General features: G+C 40.4%; 1 protein-coding gene across 3 annotated transcripts in view; it reads right to left on the reverse strand.

Annotated features, from left to right (window-relative positions):
- The window catches only part of PPARGC1A (PPARG coactivator 1 alpha), a 698,725-nt gene that overhangs the window by 311,037 nt on the left and 366,614 nt on the right, over window positions 1-21,074 (reverse strand). The window contains exon 2 of one of the 3 annotated variants that reach the window (XM_074395957.1): window positions 377-544. The exons of 1 other annotated variant lie outside the window; for it this stretch is intronic. In XM_074395957.1, the coding sequence (XP_074252058.1) occupies window positions 377-445 (69 nt within the window). In that variant the 5' untranslated portion in view covers window positions 446-544. Of the gene's footprint in view, window positions 1-376; window positions 8,199-21,074 lie in introns of those variants that run through there. One more of the 3 variants, XM_074395956.1, reaches the window with a different exon arrangement.

Consider the following 21,074-nt stretch of genomic DNA (forward strand, 5'->3'; position numbering starts at 1 on the left):
GTAAGTCTGATGACAGGTGCTGTATTAAATTTTTATACTGCAATGAACTTGTACTCACACAAACCAAATCTGCATGTTTCCCTTGATATACACCTGCAACTTGTTAATTCAAGAACCTTTATTAAGAAAGTATAAATTTAGCAACATCTATAGATTTGTAAAACCCTATTAGCTTGCTTGAGAATCTGGAGTAAATGTATTTGGGGTCTTATTTGCATGGTTTGCAAAGACATGGAAACTAATGATGACTTTTTTCAAAAGCATATGTTTGCAGATAACACAGTTCCTCAAACTGATGTATACACATTACCTAGACTTGGAGCTAAAATAATTGAGAGAGATTTGGGTCCTTCGTGGAGCTGAGGACATCACTTACCTGCCAGCCCGCTTCTCGTTGAAGTACTTTTTTCCAGTCTTCTTCCAGTCTTGGGGAGGTCTCGTCCATTGCTGAGGCTGCTTGCCCAAACTGGATGCGCCAGCGGCTGTTACTCTCTCTCCTTGCAAGCCTTTACCAAAGCAGCAGCCAGGGCAGTTCAGGGGCCGACTGTCGTGGAGAAAATGCCATGCCAGAGGATGAGGGATCGGGCAGGAAGAGCCCACCCAGGAACAAATTTGGGACACATGGGGCTACCCAGACAGCTGCCAACTGGCCAAGCTGAAGGCCAGCTCAGCCATCAGGCGTCTAGAGATTAGGAACAACCAAGCTCCAAGGCCGGTGGACAATGGGTCATTCTTATGCTTCTGGTGTAAAGGTCAGAAGAGGGAAGGGTGCAGGCTGGCTCTATGCTTTAGAAATATGCATTTCTATGTGTGCTCCCGTCTTCTCCTTGATCCAAAACACACGCACGCTCACACACACACACACCAGAATTTGCATTGTTCTGCCGGGTTGCATCAGTGGGCTGGTGTATACTAGAAGAAATAAACTATTTTACATAGTAGCAACACATTTCATTTGAATACATCTCCCCCAAAAAGCAGTGTATGAATCACTCAGCAGCCAGTGAACATGAATAACAGCAAGCTCCTTTGGGTGAAAATAGACTCATTCCCATAGTTAAATACTGAGCATCTACAGTCCCTCCCTTCCCCCGTAAGATGTTCTGTAGGCAGGCGTTTCAGTCTGACCATGGGCCTCAACCCCTTTTCCAAATCAGTATACAAAATGATCAGAGGCTTCGGTTTAAATGAACTTCTCAAAATCTAGAACTGAAATCCAGTCACTGCTTCACCAGCACTTCACATGTAGAATGATACTGTCTCCTGATATTATGAATTGGCCTTCACCCCTAGAGATTCTTATTTAATTGGCCTAAAATAGTGGCCAAGACATTGGGAATTTTTTAAATGTTCTCCAGATGCACCCAGGATTAGAATCACAGAACTCAGTGCAGAGTATGATTTAAGATTTCTCTGATGTAATCGCTTATCTGATGCCCAAATCCCCATGACCCTGCCTATGTACTCTTCCAAACAATGCCTACACCATCGAAAACAGTAAATTCACTACCACCCAAGACAGTCCTGTTTCATGGCTGATAATTTTTGTCCAAAAATGAATTGATATCTTTCTCCCTACAACTTCTACCCATGGATGTACTGCTTCTCCAGAAGGAATGAGATTAAACCCTATCCCATAGAACAACCCTTCAGAGATGCAAAGATAGTGATGCCCCTTGCTCCCAAACTTCTACTAAAGTGTCTGATTTCCAGATTAAATATTGTTAGGTGCTTCAGAAAATGATATAAGATGGTTTCAGGTCGCTTCTAGATTCTGGTTTCCAGCCCCAAAATGTATTCTACAATTTCCAGTGCTCACGGAAGTGATCATAATATTCTTGCTATGATCTATCATTGCACGCACAGCCAAATAATCACATGCCTTGTTTGAAAAATTGCCACAATATCAACCATAATCATCATAATAAGAGCAACTAACATTTACTGAGCATGGACCTACATGTCCAATGCTGTGTTGAGTGCTTTATTAATCTTGTCTAGCTTACCCTTTACATTCTATGAAGTCATTGTTATGCTCCCGATTTACAGACAAAGAATCCAAAAGACATAAAGACACTTGCCTAGGTAATAAGGCCAAGAGTTGGTTCAGATATAACTCCAAAGGCTACTTTATGATAGTCGATACTCTTTCACTGATGCAGTCTCAGATCCCATTGGCTCTTCTGACAATCATACCTCATTAATACAGCACCTCAGTCAATTAGGACACTTAGGTTTATTCTTATCTGCAGATTATAAAGGAACACGCTTTATAAACTGTAAATCGTCATGCAAACCTAACTTGCTGTTATTATCCTTTTAGTAATCACAAGACTGTACCTTCTACCTCATCTCTAGTAAAGCAGACATATGCAAAGCGCTTTACTTGCTCATTTCTCCCTTTTCTGAGAATATGCAGATGATTCTCAAGAGGTTCTTCTGAGGTGTAAGAGAGAAAGGCCCGAGGAGCAAGTTTCAAGAAAATTTCTCCAGAGACTAGTCTCAATGGAAGCCTCACCAGTCACATGGTTCTTTCTCTATTTCCCCAAAATTCTTATCAACAGCCTCCCATAAGGACAACTGGGAGCAATTAGTTTTACCACTTAATCGCACCATCTGCAACGTGTTTTATCTGTTCTTATGGAAGGCAACACACGAGTAGTTGGAACCATAGTCTTTGAAGTCAGACTCAGATTTGATTATCAGCTCCATCATTTTCTAACTCTGCATCCCTGGAAAGGTTAACTCAGCTTCTCTGAGACTTGGTTTCCATGTCTGGAAAGAGGAAGTATGTGTTATCATCTTAGGCACATTATTATCTACCAGGATCTGGTTTCCCTATATTTCCAGGCCCTCAGCAAGATAGCATTTCCCTAACCCCCTTAAAATTCAGAATAACCACGTGACTGGTTTTGTCTAAGAAAACATAGGAAAGTGGGTATTAATTCCCCAGGGGTGGGGGGGACTCAATCACAGGCACTCAATTCTCAGCCTGTTCTTTCTCTACTGCAGTGATTGCAGATGCACATGTTGATAAGCCATGCCTCCACACAGAGGCAGACAGGAATGCTGAGCCTGTTCTCATGAAGAACAGGTGCCTTGGAGAGTCACCTGGACCAACAACAGGCATTATATGAACAAGAAATAAGCATCCAGTGTTATTTGTTACAACATAAGCTAGTCTATCCAGAGCAATACACTTTCCAATACAGAGCTGTTCTAAAAATCAAATGAAATAATCTAGTTAGAACATGGATCCCAGGCACTGGGTAGTCCTTCAATATTACTTTAAATAGCTTCCATTATAGGCCCAGTCTGTTCTACCCATGCTTCTCACACTCCACTATTTTCTCTTCCTTTTCCAGTCTTGAATTCTCCTGTTCATAAGCTACTAACATTAAGTGTGGCAACTTCTAAAGATGATGCAGAAATAGGAATTTTAAAAAGAAAGAGCAAAGCATTCTATAATGCAGCGTACCTTTGTCTCAGAATCCAAACTCAGAATAGCATGACTTCCATGCTACTGATCACTTAGCAAGGAAATTAATAAAAGCAAAGTGAAGCATCAAATAATAAATATAGCTCGGTATGAATTCGATGCTGATAAAACAAAGTACGTGTCTCCAAATTGTAAACATAATGAGAACATCCATGAATACAGGGCTTATTAAACGGCATAGCTTTTATTCACTGTTCTTAAATCAAGCACTAAAAAAAGAATAGGTTTTTCTTCTTTATTGAATGTTTTAATTAAATGAAGGATGAACTGTAAAGATCAAGGAAAGTATTAATAATGACTGACCAAATCATGACACTGACATTTCAAGAACTCTTTTATTTCAAGCTCTTTGCTTTTTAACATCACACAAATTTGAACTTGCTCTAGGACACCACTAGGAGATTCTTTTTTTATTTTTTATTTTTATGCTTTCAAATGCAAGTGCTAGTAACTACGCTCTGTTCTATGTGTTTTCCCCCAAAATGTATGTGAGAGTCCTAACCCCCAGTACTTTAGAACGTGATCCTTATTTAGAAATAGGGTTTTTTTTTTCTTTATTATTTTTTCTGAGACAGAGTCTTGCTCTGTCACCCAGGCTGGAGTGCAGTGGCATGATCTTGGCTCACTGCAACCTCTGCCTCCCAGGTTCAAGCAATTCTCCTGCCTCAGCCCCCCAAGTAGCTGGGACTACAAGCACACACCACCATGCCAGCTAATTTTTGTATTTTTAGTAGAGGCATTGTTTCACCATGTTGCCCAGGCAGGTCTTGAACTCGACCTCAAGTGATCTGCCCTCCTTGGCCTCCCAAAGTGCTGGGATTGTAGGCATGAGCCACCATGCCCAGCCAGAGATAGGGTCTTTACAAAAGGAATCAAACTAAAATGAGGTCATTAGGGTGGGCTTTAATCCAATATGACTGATGTCCTTACAAGAAGGGGAAATTCTGGTCACAGAGACAGATGTAGACAAAGAGAAGGCCATGTGAAGGTGAGGGCAGATGCAGGGTGATGCATCTACAAGAGGCCATGAATTTCCAGCCACCACCAGAATCTAGGATGTAACAGAACACCTCCGTCTCAGTAATTTATGAAGAACAGAAACTTACTTCTCACCATTCTGGAAGCTGGGAAATCCAAAACCAAGGTACTGGCAGGTTCCGTTGTCTGGTGAGGGCTGCTTCTCTGGAGGGCAGGAATGCTGTGTGCTCTCTTGGCAAAAGGGCAGGTGACTGAACTGTGTGAAGCCAATTCTATGAGGGACTTCATCACATTCATAAGAAAGGTGCCCTCACGGTCTCATCACCTCTTAAAGGCCACACCCCAGTACTGTTATGTTAACAACACCTGATTTTTGGAAATGATCTATTCATACTATAGCAGGCAAGATATGGTTTGCATTTGTGTCCCCACCCAAATCTCACATTGACTTGGAGGAGGGGCCTGGTAGGAGGTGATTGGATTAAGGCGGTGAAATTTCCCCTTGCAGGTCTCATGATAGTGACTTCTCACGAGATCCTATGGTTGAAAGGTGAGTGGCACTTCCCTCTTCGCTCTATCTCTCCTGCCACTATGCAAAGAAGGCACTTGCTTCCCCTTCCCCTTCCACTATGATCATAAATTTCTTGAGGCCTCTTAGCAATGCTTCCTTCCTGTTAAACCTGCAGAACTAAGAGTCAATTACACCTCTTGTCTTTATAAATTACCCAGTCTCCAGTAGTTCTTTATAGCAGTGTGAGAAAGGACTAACACAAGGCATGAAACAGTTTCTCTCTCATAAGCCTTGAAAGGAATCAACTCTGTCAAACACAGCGTGATCTCGGACTTCTAGCCTCAAGAACTGTGAGACAACACATTTCTGTTGTCAACACCATTCACTTTGCAGTACTCTGTTACTGAAGCTCTAGCAAACTAATACGCTCTGAATTAAAAAATAAAACAAATTTTGAAATAAAGTAAAATTCATGGCAAGAATGTAATATTTAAGTACAGTAAACTAGGTACCTTAGAAAAACTTCTAATCTACCATTTCTTGCCTCAGAATAAACAACACACTTTCAGTATGTCAGGAGTGTAGGCCTGCAGTCATGCATTTAAGCTGCTGGTACTATGTGAAAATTAATATCAAATTGATGCCAAATAGTAATGGAAAACCTTTTCATTACCCACTGTTTTTCCCTCAAGATAAGCAGCATATTAAGAATATGCTGACTAATAAGAAATAGAGTTTAAGAATTTGTAACATTTTCCTTATGAGTTATATATATATGAAAAATCTATATAAAATGCATCAGTCAGTCCTCCCTTGATTTAAAAAAAAAAAAATCCTTTAGCTTATAGAATAAAAATGGGTTAAGCCAGGCACAGTGATCACTCTGTAATCCCAGTGCTTTGGGAGGCTGAGGTGGGAGGATTGCCTGAGCCCAAGAATTTGAGGCCACAGTAAGCTATGATGGTGCCACTGCACTCCAGCCTGGGCAACAGAATGAGACTCTGTCTCAAGAATGAGGACGTGGGAAGGTGGTTAAGACTTCATTGTAAGAATCAAGCAACTAAAAAAAATAGTTTTCCAGGTGAGTTAAAACATGCATATCACAGTGCTAAATGCTGGTAAAAGATGGTACTTTACCCTGCTCTGTTAGATGCAGATATTCAATCTAGAAGAGAAAACAAAAAGAAGTTTGGAGTGGAGAGAGCAGGAGGACTTTGAGAAAAATAAGTACAGAGCTAAGGAGTACCCAGGCATGGAAGAAATTAGATGATCTTTCACCTACCCATGGGATTTTGTACACACTTTCACTAACAGCTATGATAGAATTTGTATGAGTCCCTACTGCCCACATTATATATTTCCACTTTAACTTCACCTCAACTAAATTTTCCTAGATATGAATAGGTCATGCTTTCCCATAAACTTTTACTTCTGTTTTTGTTTTTAAGTGGCTTTTTTCCCCACTAGATGCTAAATGGTATATACCTTCAGAAATTTGCTTCACCAACAAATTCTAGTCATGTATTAAACTCACACTACTGGAGGTGGCTGTACGATAACTATATAATAAAACAAACTAAAGGAAACAAATAAAAAATCTGTCCTAAGAGTGATAAATCTAAAAACTGTGAATGCCTGAACTGTAGTCATTGTACTTCGGAAGGTGGGGAAATACAGAATTGGCTTCCTGGTCACTGTTGCCCTGGAACAGTGATGCTCACCATTCTCTCTGTAAAACAGCTAGCCTTAACTGCAGTGACACCATGACTTTGTGGCCAGTGGAACTCCTGTGGCTGGTGGAGTGAAGACATTCTGGTCTGCTCGTGTCCTTTGGCTCCCATGTGCTAACTTGTAGACTCACCAAGATTCATTTGCATTTGTCCCAATCCTGTTATTGCCAACTTTGCCTGTTAATATAATTACATGATTCAATTATACAATTATACCTATAAAATCTGAGTTTGAATAGAAAAAAATAAGTTGTTGCTTTCATGAAACAAGTCAAATGATTTGGAAAGAAAAGTTACTCCTCAAAAAGTTGTTATTGAAGGGCCAGGAATCCTAAAAACCTATACAGACTCTGTACTCAGGTTGTTGGACATTGTTTTTAAATTCTTGATTCACTTTAAAGAAACTAAAACTGAAATTTGTAGAGATTACTTTAAGGCTATTGCTTACCCAGGAGAAAGTTCAGAATTTTACTTTGTGGACCAACATTTAGAGAAAAGGCCTTGGCTCCACAGCAAAAATAGTGGTAAATAAATGTGTATTTATATGTTTTAAGCAAAAGTCAAATGTTTTGTGTCTGTATATAATTTACGATTTCCCAATTTAATCAGTTTATGTGATTAACCAGTGAACTACCATTTTCAATTGTATGGATTAAGAAAGCTTCTATTACAAAAAAAAAAAAGCACATAATTAACCAGGAAGAACTTTTTCTTAACCTACACATAATGAACAGAGATAGAAAGCAAAAGACTCAATTACTCAAACCAAGAAACATAATCCATTTCAATGCTTAAGTGTACTTAATATCACTTAAGTGAGAAATAACCTGGCTGTCACTACAAACATTAAATTTTGTATAAATATGAGCCATGCAGATGCCAATTAATTACTGCATGGCATTACTATGTCTTTCTATAACTGTATAATAATACCAACTGACTATGATCAGAAGGATTTTGTAGACATTTATTAATGGAAATCCGATGATTTCATCCACAGTGTCTAAATTCCTTTGATATGTTTGAGCATGAAGCAAAACAATGTAATAAAAAACAACATATAGATGAGAACCTCAATTTTTCTCTACATATGGATCTGTCACTGATTTGCAAAGAATCAGATATTAAGTCCAACCAGGTGAAGACATTCAATATATCATCCTTCCCAATTCAGTATAAAAATAATATTGGCCTTTCCAGTATGTTTATATCCTGTTCCTGACTTTGTGATATGCTGGGCATCAAGAGAGCCCAGAGACACAGAATATTGCCTTAGCAATGTTAATCCCAGCAGAGAAAAATTACAGAATACTTTCTTTACGGTTTCCTTTAAAGACTATCTTAAGTCATAAGCCCCCAGAAATAAGCAATAAAGTAATGAGTAGAGTGGAAACACAGATCTTATGAGTAGGCTGAGTGAAAAACGAAACTGCTATATGATATATTTGAGGCAATCTGGAAACTTCTTCCCCTCACTCTCCCGCCCAAAAAAAAAAAAAAAAAAAAAAAAAAAAAAAAAAAAAGTATTCCCAGCAGTATAAAAATCCCACCAGACATATATTTTGATTTTAAAACCTTTTCTGTGTCATTGTCTATGAAATTCGCGCACTCCTAGGAGGGGTAACCTGAAGCTTTATCTTCTGACATTCTATTACAAGTTATTTTCCAGTTCAGCTTGAAGAGTAAGGTTCTCTGCACCCAGACAAGGAACACAGATGGGATGAAAGCAGCCTTAAAAGAGGCTGGATGAGAGGAGGTGAGGGATTGCTACACTCCCCCAGGCACAAATCAATTTACGAAATATGAATTTAAAGCTTCTTGAAAATTGGGACTTTAGAAATGACCAAATTATTTTGATTGAAGATTATTAGAAACTCTCCAATTGGTTTACATACTTCCAACAATATTAAGTTCCTGTGGCTGTTATAAAATGTAAATACGGGTAGGGATATGGGACATTTCTTCCCTCTCCATTTACTCCTAATACCAACATCCTAATGTGAGGGGAACCTCAGATAGGGTTCAAGAATTTCAAAATGGGAAAGAATTAAGACAGCAATGTGGAAGGTGAGCTAAGGTTGCATTCATTACTCAAAGAGATGCAGATCGGCATCCCTTAGGAGCCTGTTAGAAATGCAGAATCTCAGGCCCCACTGCAGACCTACATTGTTTCATTTGCATTTTAACAAGGCTAATTCACTAAGTTTAAGAAGCAATGGGCTAGGGAGACTTACCTTGAAAGTCTATTTGCATATCAAGCTTTCTTTCTTTCTTTTTAACCTAGAGCACAGGCTTAGGGTGAATTCAGAACAGAATGACTGATCAACATTATGGGGAAAGAATTTAGCCCCCCACCAAGAAATTCCTTGTTACTACCTCTGGAGGACTTTCTCAGGGATCTCATTTTTCAACGTTCTACAAGGATCTTTAGAAGCATAACCCAGTAGGTGCAAATGGCAGGACTCCAGCCCTTAAATCACCCAACACCTTTGACATACATGGCTATTCCACTTATTAGTTCAGAAAAACGGCTGATGACAAGTGCATGACGCCACCTCTAGACGTTCAGATGACTGATTTTGTATAAATCAATATTGAGTGCCACAAAATGTCAGAAAATACCAAATGAGGAGAAAAGAATCAATAGATAATCTTGGAATTAAATGAGTGATGAATAATCTTTACCAACTAAAATAAATTAAGCTATGAAAACCAGGTTAATGCAACATCAAGGGTCTGGCATAAAACCACACAAAAAAATATAATTTACAGGTAAGGCCACTTGCAAGTAACACGGCTGTTCATTTTTTTTTTTTCCAGGAAAGCATTATGACAGGAGCTACAAAATAAGAGCTGAATTCATACATCCTAGCTTCTGTCTAAACAGCCATAATTTTTTAAGATTCTACAACAAATAAACTACAATTTACAGGTGCAGACCATGTACTAACCTAGCATCCATAAAACTGAGCATACGTTCGCTTAACACTTTCAGGGAGTAGGTGGTAAGAGTAGAAAGACAAATTGTATGATTCATTTAATTTACTTTTATCATGGCTTGGACCTGCACCTGCACCCAAATCTCAGGTCGAGTTGTAATCTCCACTGTTGGAGTGGGGCCTTGTCAGAGGTGATGGGATCACGGAAGCAGTTTCTAATGGTTTAGCACCATCCCCCAGTCCTGTCTCATAATACAGTTCTCTCAAGATCTGGTTGTTTAAAAGTGTGTAGCACCTTCAACCCCTTTCTTCCTTGCTCCAGCCATGAGAAGAAGGTGACTGCTTCTCCTGCGCCTTCCGCCATGCATGTTAAGTTTCCTGCGGTCTCCCCAGCCATACTTCCTGTACAGTCTGCAGAACTGTGAGCCAATTAAACCTCTATAAATTACCAAGTCTCAGGCATTTTTTTTCTAGCAACGCAAGAATGGACTAATATAACTTTATTTCAGATTTTAAGTGTGCCTATCAGAAATGTTCTCCACATAAAGAAATGATAAATCTTTGAGGTAATGAATATCCTAATTACCCTGATTTTATCATTACACATTGTATGCACGTAACAAAATATCACATGTACCCCATAAGTGTGTAAAATTATTAGGTATCCTTTTTTTCTAGAAAAAGATAAATTTATAAACAGACCAAACTGGATTTCAGAATGCAAATTCAAATGTTTTCAAGTCTGAAACTGACATTGTAGATACACCCAGTGCTGTAATAGAAATCAAGATAAATGTCTTTCTTCATGAGTAAACAGATGCAAAGTCATGTTTTTATATCTTTTTTTTTTTTTGCCCCAGAATATGCTCATGGATTCAGAAAGCACCAATTAAATACTTGCTGTGTGCTAGGTATGGTGCTAGGTACTAATGATTGAGAGATGAGGAAAATACAACCCACGCCCTCATGGTCTTGTGACAGGCAAAGATAAGCAACCATTGCAACTACAAGAAAGATGAGAGCTCCGGGCAGGAGAATATTCTCCTGGCACAATGCCAGGGATCCATCCCATCCCAATCCCCTGCCCCAACATAGTTCAGCTCCAGGAATCACCACTGTTCTTGTCACATTGTCCTTAGAGAAGAGCCTCATGGAGATCCACCTTTAGTGGGTGCTAGTAAAACTAGATTATCATGGTAGTATTTAAAATACAATAGTTTCTAAAATGTTTCACATCAATACAGACCACAGGATAGGGAAAACTTCATGGTGCTCTAACCTATGGATTCCTTTTTTTTTTTTTTCAGGCTCATTTCCAAGTCCAAATATCCATGGATGCCTACACAAGACTGATGTTCACACAGACTGATAACACTGATGTCCACACAGACTAATACATTCTCCTCGACTAGAGTTCAGCCACTGATTTGTATGAACAGAGAAATCTGGGGACAAGGGTCTTTCTGATCTAATAGCTCCTGAGGCCTTGTTTCTCCCAGGGTTCCCTTTGGAGGTAGGACAATCCCAGAGCGGCTGACACGTTAAGTCTTTCGGAATTGCATTTAACAGCAAGGAGATGCAAAAGTACATCTTCTTTTAGAATGCTTATGGAGTGGGTGGGGATTGTATTTCTTGGACTTGGGCAGAAAGAGTGCTATCAGGGAACTTTTGATTTCCATCTGATTGGAAGACATCCTCAAATACTTCCAGCTGCGGTTCCCTCCTCCTGGCAGGGATTGTGGGCTGCTCTTATTTGTAGAAGAATGGCAGGGAGGCAGAGAGTGGGAGGCCTCTTCTCCAAAAGACAGCCCACATGGAGCACGGATATGACACTTGTAGATAGATACAACTTCCCAGCGAAAGCTGAGGCTGCCATCCTACTGAAAACAACACTGCGAATCAGGACTGTGAACAGATTTAGAAACCAAATTAAGCCAAGTCTGCCCTGAAGATGGTTGTTAAACCATAGTAAACATATCAAACCAGGGGCTTGAAATCATGCCACCTTGCCAGAAACTGCCCTGGCCTCTCTCTTTGTTACAACGGTAAGCTCAGAGGCTCAAAAATATTGAGCAGCTGCTACACACCATGCACTTCAATGTTTAAAACAATTGTGGCCGGGCGCAGTGGCTCACGCCTGTAATCCCAGCACTTTGGGAGGCTGAGACAGGCAGATTGCCTGAGGTCAGGAGTTTGAGACCAGTCGGGCCAGCATGGTGAAGCCCCATCCCTACAAAAAATACAAAAAAAAAAAAAATTAGGTGGGCCTTGTGGCATGTACCTGTAATTCCAGTTACTCGAGAGGCTGAGGGAGGGTAATTGCTTGAACCAGGGAGGTGGAGGTTGCAGTGAGCCGAGTTTGCACCACTGCACTCCAGCCTGAGCAACAGAACGAGACTCCAACTCAAAAAAAAAAAAATTCTGTAAGATATCATCATATATCATCATCATTCCCATTTTACAGATGAGGACACTGAAGTATGGAAAAGTAGAATAACTTCCAAAAGTTTTCATGGCTTTGAAAGGGGGAAAGCCTTAACCAAGTGGGTAATTCCTGACCTTCTCCATTAGCCACACTCTGAACTGCCTTCCCTTCTCAATCAGCTCCACAACAAAAGACTCAAGGTGGTATCGGCACCTGGCACCAGATTAAAGACTCACTTTGGGGACTTCTGCAAGTCACATCCCAGGTGCTGGTAATATAGAGGTCCACCCAAAACAAATGGAAATGATGAAGCCTGAAGGTGTGCAGGATACACAAAGGCAGGAAAGAGCGCCGAGGACGGAGAGCAGAGCCCTCAGGCTCACAGCTGCTGCAAGAAGCCCTGGTCTGTCCTTCTGGTCCAATGAGTACTCACAAAGTTGTTTTGCTTTTAAGATGCGCTTAATGCCTTTTCCAAAAAAAAAAAAAAAAAAGAAGAAGAAAAAAAAAAGCCTCGTCAGTATAAAATGAACCGGAATTATAGCTGCTGCTTTGATGCCGTGTGTTATTTTTGGCTGAGTGTCCTGCTCTTCTGGAGGCTGTTGGTAGGGTGCTGAAGCCTACTCTAGTAACACAGGCTGACTGCTGTCCCCAAAGGACCCCGAGGAAAACAAGAGGAACTATCTCGCAGTCTTCAGCAGACAGGGGAGGTTTAACATAAATAAACTCCCACTTAGCGTTTTCTCCAAAAAGCATCCATTCATTATCTTTATTTCCAACACAGTATTTATGAATTTCCTTTCAGCCGGGCCCCTCAGGCCAAACGTCACCACTCCGTGGTGAAACATCATGTGCATTTTCTTTCCCTCCTAGGAAGATTAAGGCCAATGAATAAAAGAAAGGGGGATGTGGCCCTTATATTTAGCTCTCCTCACAACATCATGTCTCACAGGTATTAAAAATAGACCCAAATCACTTGAAGACATTCTGAAAAATCAAAGACAGAATAGCTTTCCAAGAGGAAGTTTTACATGTTTTCTACTTTCTTCCTAGTTGAGTTCCACTAAGATGTTTAAGCAGCAAAAGCTCTTTATCTAGTGGGATGGACGCCCCCTTTGTGGAGGCCAAGCCAGGGTGGCTATACAGGTTCATCACAGACTCTATCTCCCATGCATCTTTCCTGTAGCTTCAGTGCTTTGTGGACTGTGCTTTAAGAGAGATCTGTACTGGTCCTTGGTAGAAAGTGTGAAATAGGTTGTGTGGAAAAGTCTCCGCTGTCAACAACCTTTCCCTCACTCGAGCTCTGACACTCCCAAGGTCCCTGTCAGAGAGAAATCAGCTCAGATTCAATTCACTGAACAAATACATGTTATTTGTGATCTGCCAGGCACAGTGCCAGGCAAGACAAAGGGAGAAGAGGGGAGCAAAGGATAAACCGCCCTTGTTAGAGTGGGTGCAGGTAATTCCACAAGGAAGTATAGCTTCCAGAGGACCGTAGACAACACAATTCAAAGAGAGAGCTGACATCTCGTTGGAGGGGATCAGAAGGAACATCAAACTGGAGAAAACCTGTGAAACAGACAATAAAGACAAAAGCAGGAATGGGGCTGTTTGTATACCTGTATCCAGGTATAGAGGAAGGTCAACAATTAGCTTGGTGCAATGCCTCTCCCCAAAAGGATATGCCTAGTAAACCCTGGGGAAAGCCTTTTAGAGCTAAAGAAAAGAATCTGCAGTTGGAGAAATCATACAGTACTTAAAAATGCAGCCTCTTTCAAATACTGCAGTTCACCAGCTGTGTAACTTTGGGCAATTTATTTCCCTTCCGTGAGACTCTATTTCGTCATCTGGAAAATGGGGATCATACTTCACTGGGCTGATGTGCATATTAAATCACAGTCTGAATATGCAACGCCTGTGTATGGTGCGTGGCTCAAGGTGAGCACTCAATGAATGGATGTAACTCACTCATGTGGGAGCGATTTACATTGAAACATGTTTCTAATATGCCTTGAGTCACATACGGCACCCACTCCTCTGGCAAAAAGGCTTGATTAACATGACAGCAAAGTGAGAGTAAGAGAGTGTGGCCTTTGCTTTCAGAATTGTGTGATTTTCAGACTTCTTCGTGGTTTATCCACGTTACAGAATAAGAAAACCCAAAAGCCGTCACCAGTTTCCAATGACCCAAGCAAATACACAATGATGAAAAAAACTTTTTTTTTTCTAATGAGACTTTATTTCAATCCCTGACTGGGCAGCTCACCCTACTTCGGGATCACTCACAGAGTTTAGTGAAAAGCTAGGGGGTGATATTTAACTTAACCTAAGGTAAGAGATAAAAGGGCCCGAGGAGGTTAGCAGTGAGGGAATGGAAATAGCAGGGGCAAAAATCAATGTTGATGAAATAGTACAGTGTTTCTCGGACCTTCCTGTTCACACAAATCGTCTGAGTATCTTGTTTCAATGCGGACTCTGATTCAGTATGTCTGGAGTGGGGCCCAGAACTCTGCATTCTCATTGGCTCCTCCATGATGCCTGTGTTCTTGGCCCATAGACCACCCTTACATAATAAGGGAATGCAGTTTGTGTAGAGCCTAAGAAAGGATGGGGTAGGGGAACCAGGAAATCCTCAAATAAAGGAAGAAAAACTTGAAAGAAGAGTGATATCCAAACAAGATGGCAAGAAGACTAGATGATTTGAGGAGCAGCCAAGCCGGAGATGTAAATACAGAGACACGGTGTCCAAGGGGAAGGTTTTGGAGGAGAGGCCCCAGCTCACCAAGTTCCAGTGCATTCCTCACGTTAGCTGTGAGTCACTCACAGCCTTTTAGAATTGTTGACGGCAAACATTTTGGAGAGTGCTGCGATAAAGAAATGTGCTCGCAGCCATTAACTATGAAGCACTAACTCATTTCAGCGGCCTGACACAGATTATGCTATGCAGTTGAAAAATAGCTATTGATCAGTCCCTTCTTTCTGGTGCCTTCCAATACCCCAGATCAGCACTTCCATTCGCGTCCCCGCCCCCAGATGCCCTCAGGCACCTAGTTAGATCCTGCCCAAGCCGAAAAAGCTGCCTGCAGACTTTATTTTCTTCGGTCTTTAATAAAACAAGCCCTGAAGAGGCAAGATGCCTCCTTGAAGTTTCTCCACGTATCTATTTCCTTTGAACTTCTCAATGTCTTTTTTTGCTTCTATGCTCATTATAGACACAAAGGCAACGAATCAACTGATCTATCATTTCCTGGGCTGGAAGATAAGAAACTAAGAGGGCGTGAAAAGGACAGAATATGAAATTAGGCTTTAAGAATTGAACCTGATTCACGGACAGGTCGAACGGCAACACTTTGAGCACCTTCAAGTGGCAACTTGAGCCCCAGCAGAAAAAGGAAGCCCAGGATCTTTCAAGAATCTTCCCTAGTTTCCTTTCTAACCTCAAGAGAAACTGATGAGGCATGTAGAGCTTGTATGGCAGACCGATCACAAAGAAGTCCCCGATTCTCTATCTTCCCTGAATCTATTTCCTTTGCAGGTGACTCGGCAATGACTCCCACCGTATGAGGTAATTTAGTTTATTTCTCCACCCTGTAACTCTCAGCTGCCTCATCTTTTGCTTCAGCCAATGGACGTAGCAAAGGTACCTTGTCCCTTGCTTCCATCAATAGACTTAAAGCAAAGCCAAGGGCATCCTTGCTCACATGACCTGACAGCCCCCAGCTGACCCACCGGCCGGCCCAAACACAAGAGTAAGCCCAGCTGAGATCAGCAGAGCCTGGCCTAGCAGCAGAACTGCACAGAAAACCCTTAAAGATTGTGAGCAATAATAAATGGTGGTTGCTTTAAGTCATTATGTTTTCGAGTGCTTTGTGATATAGCATTATTTGGCAAAAAATAACTGACATAGCTTCCTTTGGAAAAGCCATGATAAAAAATCCAGGTATACAAATAATTCCAACAGGACATTGATTTTCCTCTGACAAAATTATTAATGAACACAAATACATTTTACTAGCATAACTGCATCATTTATAAACACAAAAAAACACATTAGGAAATTGGATATTAAAAGCACATTTCTATACTATTTTTCATTTTTCAAATGGTTTAATCTATTAATTAATAGACTATCTTCACTTGTATAACTTTTTTAAGCTTTCTAGACTTGAAATGGAGTCAGTCATTTCTTCTTTTGTGCATTCATTTGTTAAAGATTGTGATGAACAGAGTTGTGAGTTGGGTACAATAGTATCTCTGAAGACGAATAACACACTGACCCCTGATCTCGGATGACTTCCATCTAGTTGGGTTGACAAAGACACATACTCCAAGACTCTTAACGAATGGCAGGGGCTATGTCAGGTTCTTGCTATCACCTCCATTATTTTCTATCTGACCCACCTGATCAGGTCCAGATGACATAGTCCTTTCTCTTTTGCATCTTCTTTACTGCCACCCTTATTTTTTCCCCAACTATAAGTAGACCTTCTCAGCTTCAAAAACACAATTTGGAAGGTGTAGAGCAGGTTCTGATAATAATCTAATGCAGTCACAGAATTTAAGTTTAGAAGAAAAGCTTAATACTGGATAGATTATGAAGGGCCTTGAATATCAGTTGTAGTGCATGTTGTTGGTGCTGCAAGCAATAGGGAGCCATAGAGGGCTTCTGAGAGAGGGAGCGAAGTCATCAAAACTCTCATTTAAAAAGGAAGATTGGCTTCAGGCCCCTACTGTAGGATCATGGAAATACAGGGTGATAGAGTTTTAGAATGGATGAGATTGTCAATTGCAGATGCTGCATGGAGATCAAAGAGGATGAAAAATTCATCGGATTTGCCAAGTAGATAGCCACTGGTGACACTGGAAAGGAAAAGTTCGATAGAATACAAAATGGGAAGGAAATAGAGCAGTGGAATAAGACTGTTCTCTACTTCAAAATTTTTTATGGAGAAGGTAGTTGTGATTGACAATTTACAAAGAGAATTTGAGGACGCACAGTCTTTGAGAGCTTAGAGTCAGTCTCTTTCCCATATGCCTAAATTGCTTTGGTTATCTTAAAATAGCTAAGAAGCTCTAGTGTTTCTCAGAGTGCCTTAGAGCCTGCTCCTGGGAGAGAAGAGAGAGCTGAGGTCTCGAGGGGCATACACTGAGAGGATCCAGACATCTTGCTCTCATTTTAACAAGCTTAATCCCAAGTATCTTCCTTATGTTCAGGTGTTCTTAGCTGCATTTCATTGGGAAAAACTAGGGTTGGAGGCTGAGGCAGGAGAATCACTTGAACCCAGGAGGTGGAGGCTGTGATGAGCTGAGATTGCACCATAACACTCCAGCCTGGGCAACAAGAGCGAAACTCTGGCTCAAAATAATAATAACAACAATAATAATTTTACTAATTTTAAAACCATTAGGCCAAATGATTTCCATAATCCACTCTAGTTCTAAATAAATAATATTATATTAATTATCTTTCAAGACTTAGAATGAGAAGAAAATCAGGAGGTGGGCACCCAACATCTCTTGAGCCTATTATATATAGGTCAGGCACTGTGCTGTATCCTGTCCACGAACCACGCACTGAATTCACAACACAGCTCTCTGCAGGAGGAATTGTTAACCCTATTCTGCAAATGCAGATATTGAGGCCCAGAAAGTTCAAATAACTTGCACAAGATCTCAGCGCTGACTCCAGAGCCTGGGCTCTTGACCAGTAAGCCACAGCTGTGCACATTTTCATGAATCCCCAGTGGATCCTGGGGTTCATCCATGAGCTCTCAAGGTTCACAGAATTTGAATTCCTGGGAGCACATACAGCAGTAACTTTGGCCAGAAGATGCTGCGAAACTTAGGGGAAAAAACAGGATGTGTTGAGAGAAAGAGATGGGAAGAGGAAAGCTAAAAATATTGGAAAGAATTAGAAGAAAGTACTAGGGAACTTTGGGACCTTGGAAATATTGGTAAAAACAAATCCTAACTCTGGAGCTGTAAAAATCACACACACGCACACATGAGACCATAAATGCCGTTGCTAGTAAGAAAATGTAGGTAACAGAAAAGGCATTACTTACCCTAGGTTGAAATAGATTTTCACTTGGAAAATCTAAACTTATTGATAATAATTAATTATTAAAATATAGCCCCCAATAGGCCTTATCTAGTTTGCCCGATTTAAAATTTCACCTTTCCCCAACTCCTTATACCCCTCTCTACTTCTTCTCCATAGCACTTAACAGCATTTCATTATATATATTGCTTTTATTCGTTTGCTTATCACCTCTCTCCATCAGAATGCAACTTCTGTGGATTGGGGGTGGAAAGGAGGCTTAGTATTATTTTTGTGGCTATTCACTCTGTATCTCTAGCATCTGCCATAATATCTGGCTCCTAGAGGTACTGGATAAATATTTGTTGAACAAATGAATGTGTTACTTTATCATGGTATTTATGGAATAAGCCTTTATGTCTATTCATTCCCATCCCAACTTACGGCATCTGAAATGTTACAGTCCCCATCAATTACAAGTCTATTTAGCATTTATATGGCACTTCATATTTAAAACTTGCTGTTCAATTATTGATCCTCACAGTCGACCTTGAAAATAGATCCTGAGTAGTAAAGTGTCCCATACCACTTTCTCTTCCTAGGCTTCCTCCCTGGTGTAAGCAAAGGGCTTGGAAGGAGGAACAAGTTCAAGGACGAGGGGCAGGAAAGCAAGGCATGTGTTCTTGAAAATGCATCCCTGATCTACCTTTGCCTCCTTAGAAGTAGTGGAGCAGAGCCAAGATCCTCTCCTCCAGCTGCTGCAGAGGGGCTCAGCATCCCAACAGAGGGGGTGGAGAAGAAAGAAGCCCCAGGAGCCTAGAGAGGAAGTGAGGCATGAGGGGAGGAGGACCACACTGGCAACAGCCATCCTCCAGCAAGGGTCTCTGACTCTGCCCTCTGAGCTCTCCATCTTTTAACAAGTGATGACCGGACTGTGCTTCCTTCCACATGACTTCTTTGCCCTGTTCCAGTGCTCAGCTGTCTACCACAGCAAGCCTGAACTCCTTGGCCTGGATTCCAGTGCCCTCACCTAGCCATCTGGTCTACCTTACCCATTCCAAGCCCAACTTAGCCTTAGGTAAGAAGATCAATGGACACATTGTGTATGGAGATGACCCAAATGTAGTTTAAAACATCACCAGATTTTAACTGAAGAGCTCAATAAGCTATGCTTCACTTACTCACAAATATCTCAACCCGTGGTTTTCAGGATGAGATTGCCCTGAGCGACTCAGATGAAATCAGATAGATACCTGAATTGCCATACCAAACAAACACCTGCCTACTTCACTTAATTTAGTGTTGTGGGACTTAAAAGTCTCAGCTCCTACTCTACCAACTCCTGCCCAAGCTCTGCAAGAAGGATCACCAAATCATCAGGAAAATGACCAACAGGAAAAAAGGCCCAGGTGATGGTAGCTAAATAGACATTTGGGGACATAGCAAGAAACACAAGTAAAAACAATGAAGTCCTTTTCATGAACTTGGCACAATATTGGCCATTTTGGGAAAATTCCAAACATACGAGGTGCAAAAAAGTTTTTCTTGATGTCAAAGGAAAGAGAACTAACACTTGACAAGCACATTAAACATCTCCAATGTGCCCACACTGTACAAGCTCAGCACATTCATCATCTTAAACTTCTCAAGAACGCAATGAGATATACGTTATATCTATCTTCATTTTCAAAAGGGAAGCTGAAAAAGGCTCAGACATGTTTAGTATCTTGCTTAAAGTACTACAGTTAAAAAGTGAAAGATACATGTCTGAACACCAGACCTTCTGACTTTTAAGCCCAGTACTAGATATTCTGGTAGGTCATTCTATATAAACAACTTAAATATTGTTTTGTTTCACATTGACTTTGATGATCATTTCTTATTTTAGCAGCTAAATGGAGAAAGCATTTTGAGACATTTAATCTCTGTTGCTATCCCGAGGTCACACATCTTGCATTGCCCTATGAAGATTATAGTAAATGTTACTTATTACAATACTGTTTGATCTCTGTGTATTTATTAAACACCTATTGATTGTTAACAGAGATTTCTAGTTGATGAAATAGGTGGGAGAGCCAGCTTTCTTTCTTCATTGTGGTGTATATTGACTTTATTATTTGAAGCCTTCATCTCAGACTCATGAACCTTCTCCAGACATACTTGATTCAAAGACATGTTCTCTCTACCAACATTTCTAATCTTCAGTAGATCATACATTATATACACATAGCTAGTAAATACATTTAAAAAGATATTTTTGACAACACATAAATTCACACTACATGATACTTCCTGCAAGAAACTTCCAAACAACTAACTTGCTACCAGATTGTTAATAAAAATGTTGTGGAAACTGCTTCTAAAGGATGGCAATTAGCTACAATGATTAGACAAAACATGGTTTCACATTAAATTAAATTGATATTTAAATGTAATTGTTTTTAGATCCATGGTGTCAAGGTACTACATAAATCCATTATTACTACTATTTAACAGCAGTAGTAACAGCCGCAATAACTCAACCAAATTTTCCAAGATTGTAAATTGCAGTGCCCCGGAGAAGATAATTGCAGGCTTAGGAGGTGGGTTAACTCTTTCCAGCCACTTGGGATTGTTTAATGATAGTTCTTGAAAGAGTTAATTGCCTTCTAAAATGGCTCCTGGTGGAGACAGTCAACACACATGTGCACGTGCACACTTATGGTCAGATATATATAGCTCTGAAGAAACATATTAATTTACACTTAGCTAGATTAACTCTACACAAATAGTTGTACTTCATTTACAACTAAGTGATATGTCAGCACGTAAGACAACTATTAGCACTCAAATATGAAGTTATTACTGACTTTGGACACAATAAAGAAATAATACAAGAAATCCTTTAGAAGACAGTAGCAGGCTTTACTCTGATGAAAGATCAGAGAAGCAGAACAATTTCTAAATGGGTAGAGT

The sequence above is a fragment of the Saimiri boliviensis genome, chromosome 3, assembly GCF_048565385.1.
Source record: "Saimiri boliviensis isolate mSaiBol1 chromosome 3, mSaiBol1.pri, whole genome shotgun sequence".
In the NCBI taxonomy this organism is placed as follows: domain Eukaryota; kingdom Metazoa; phylum Chordata; class Mammalia; order Primates; family Cebidae; genus Saimiri; species Saimiri boliviensis.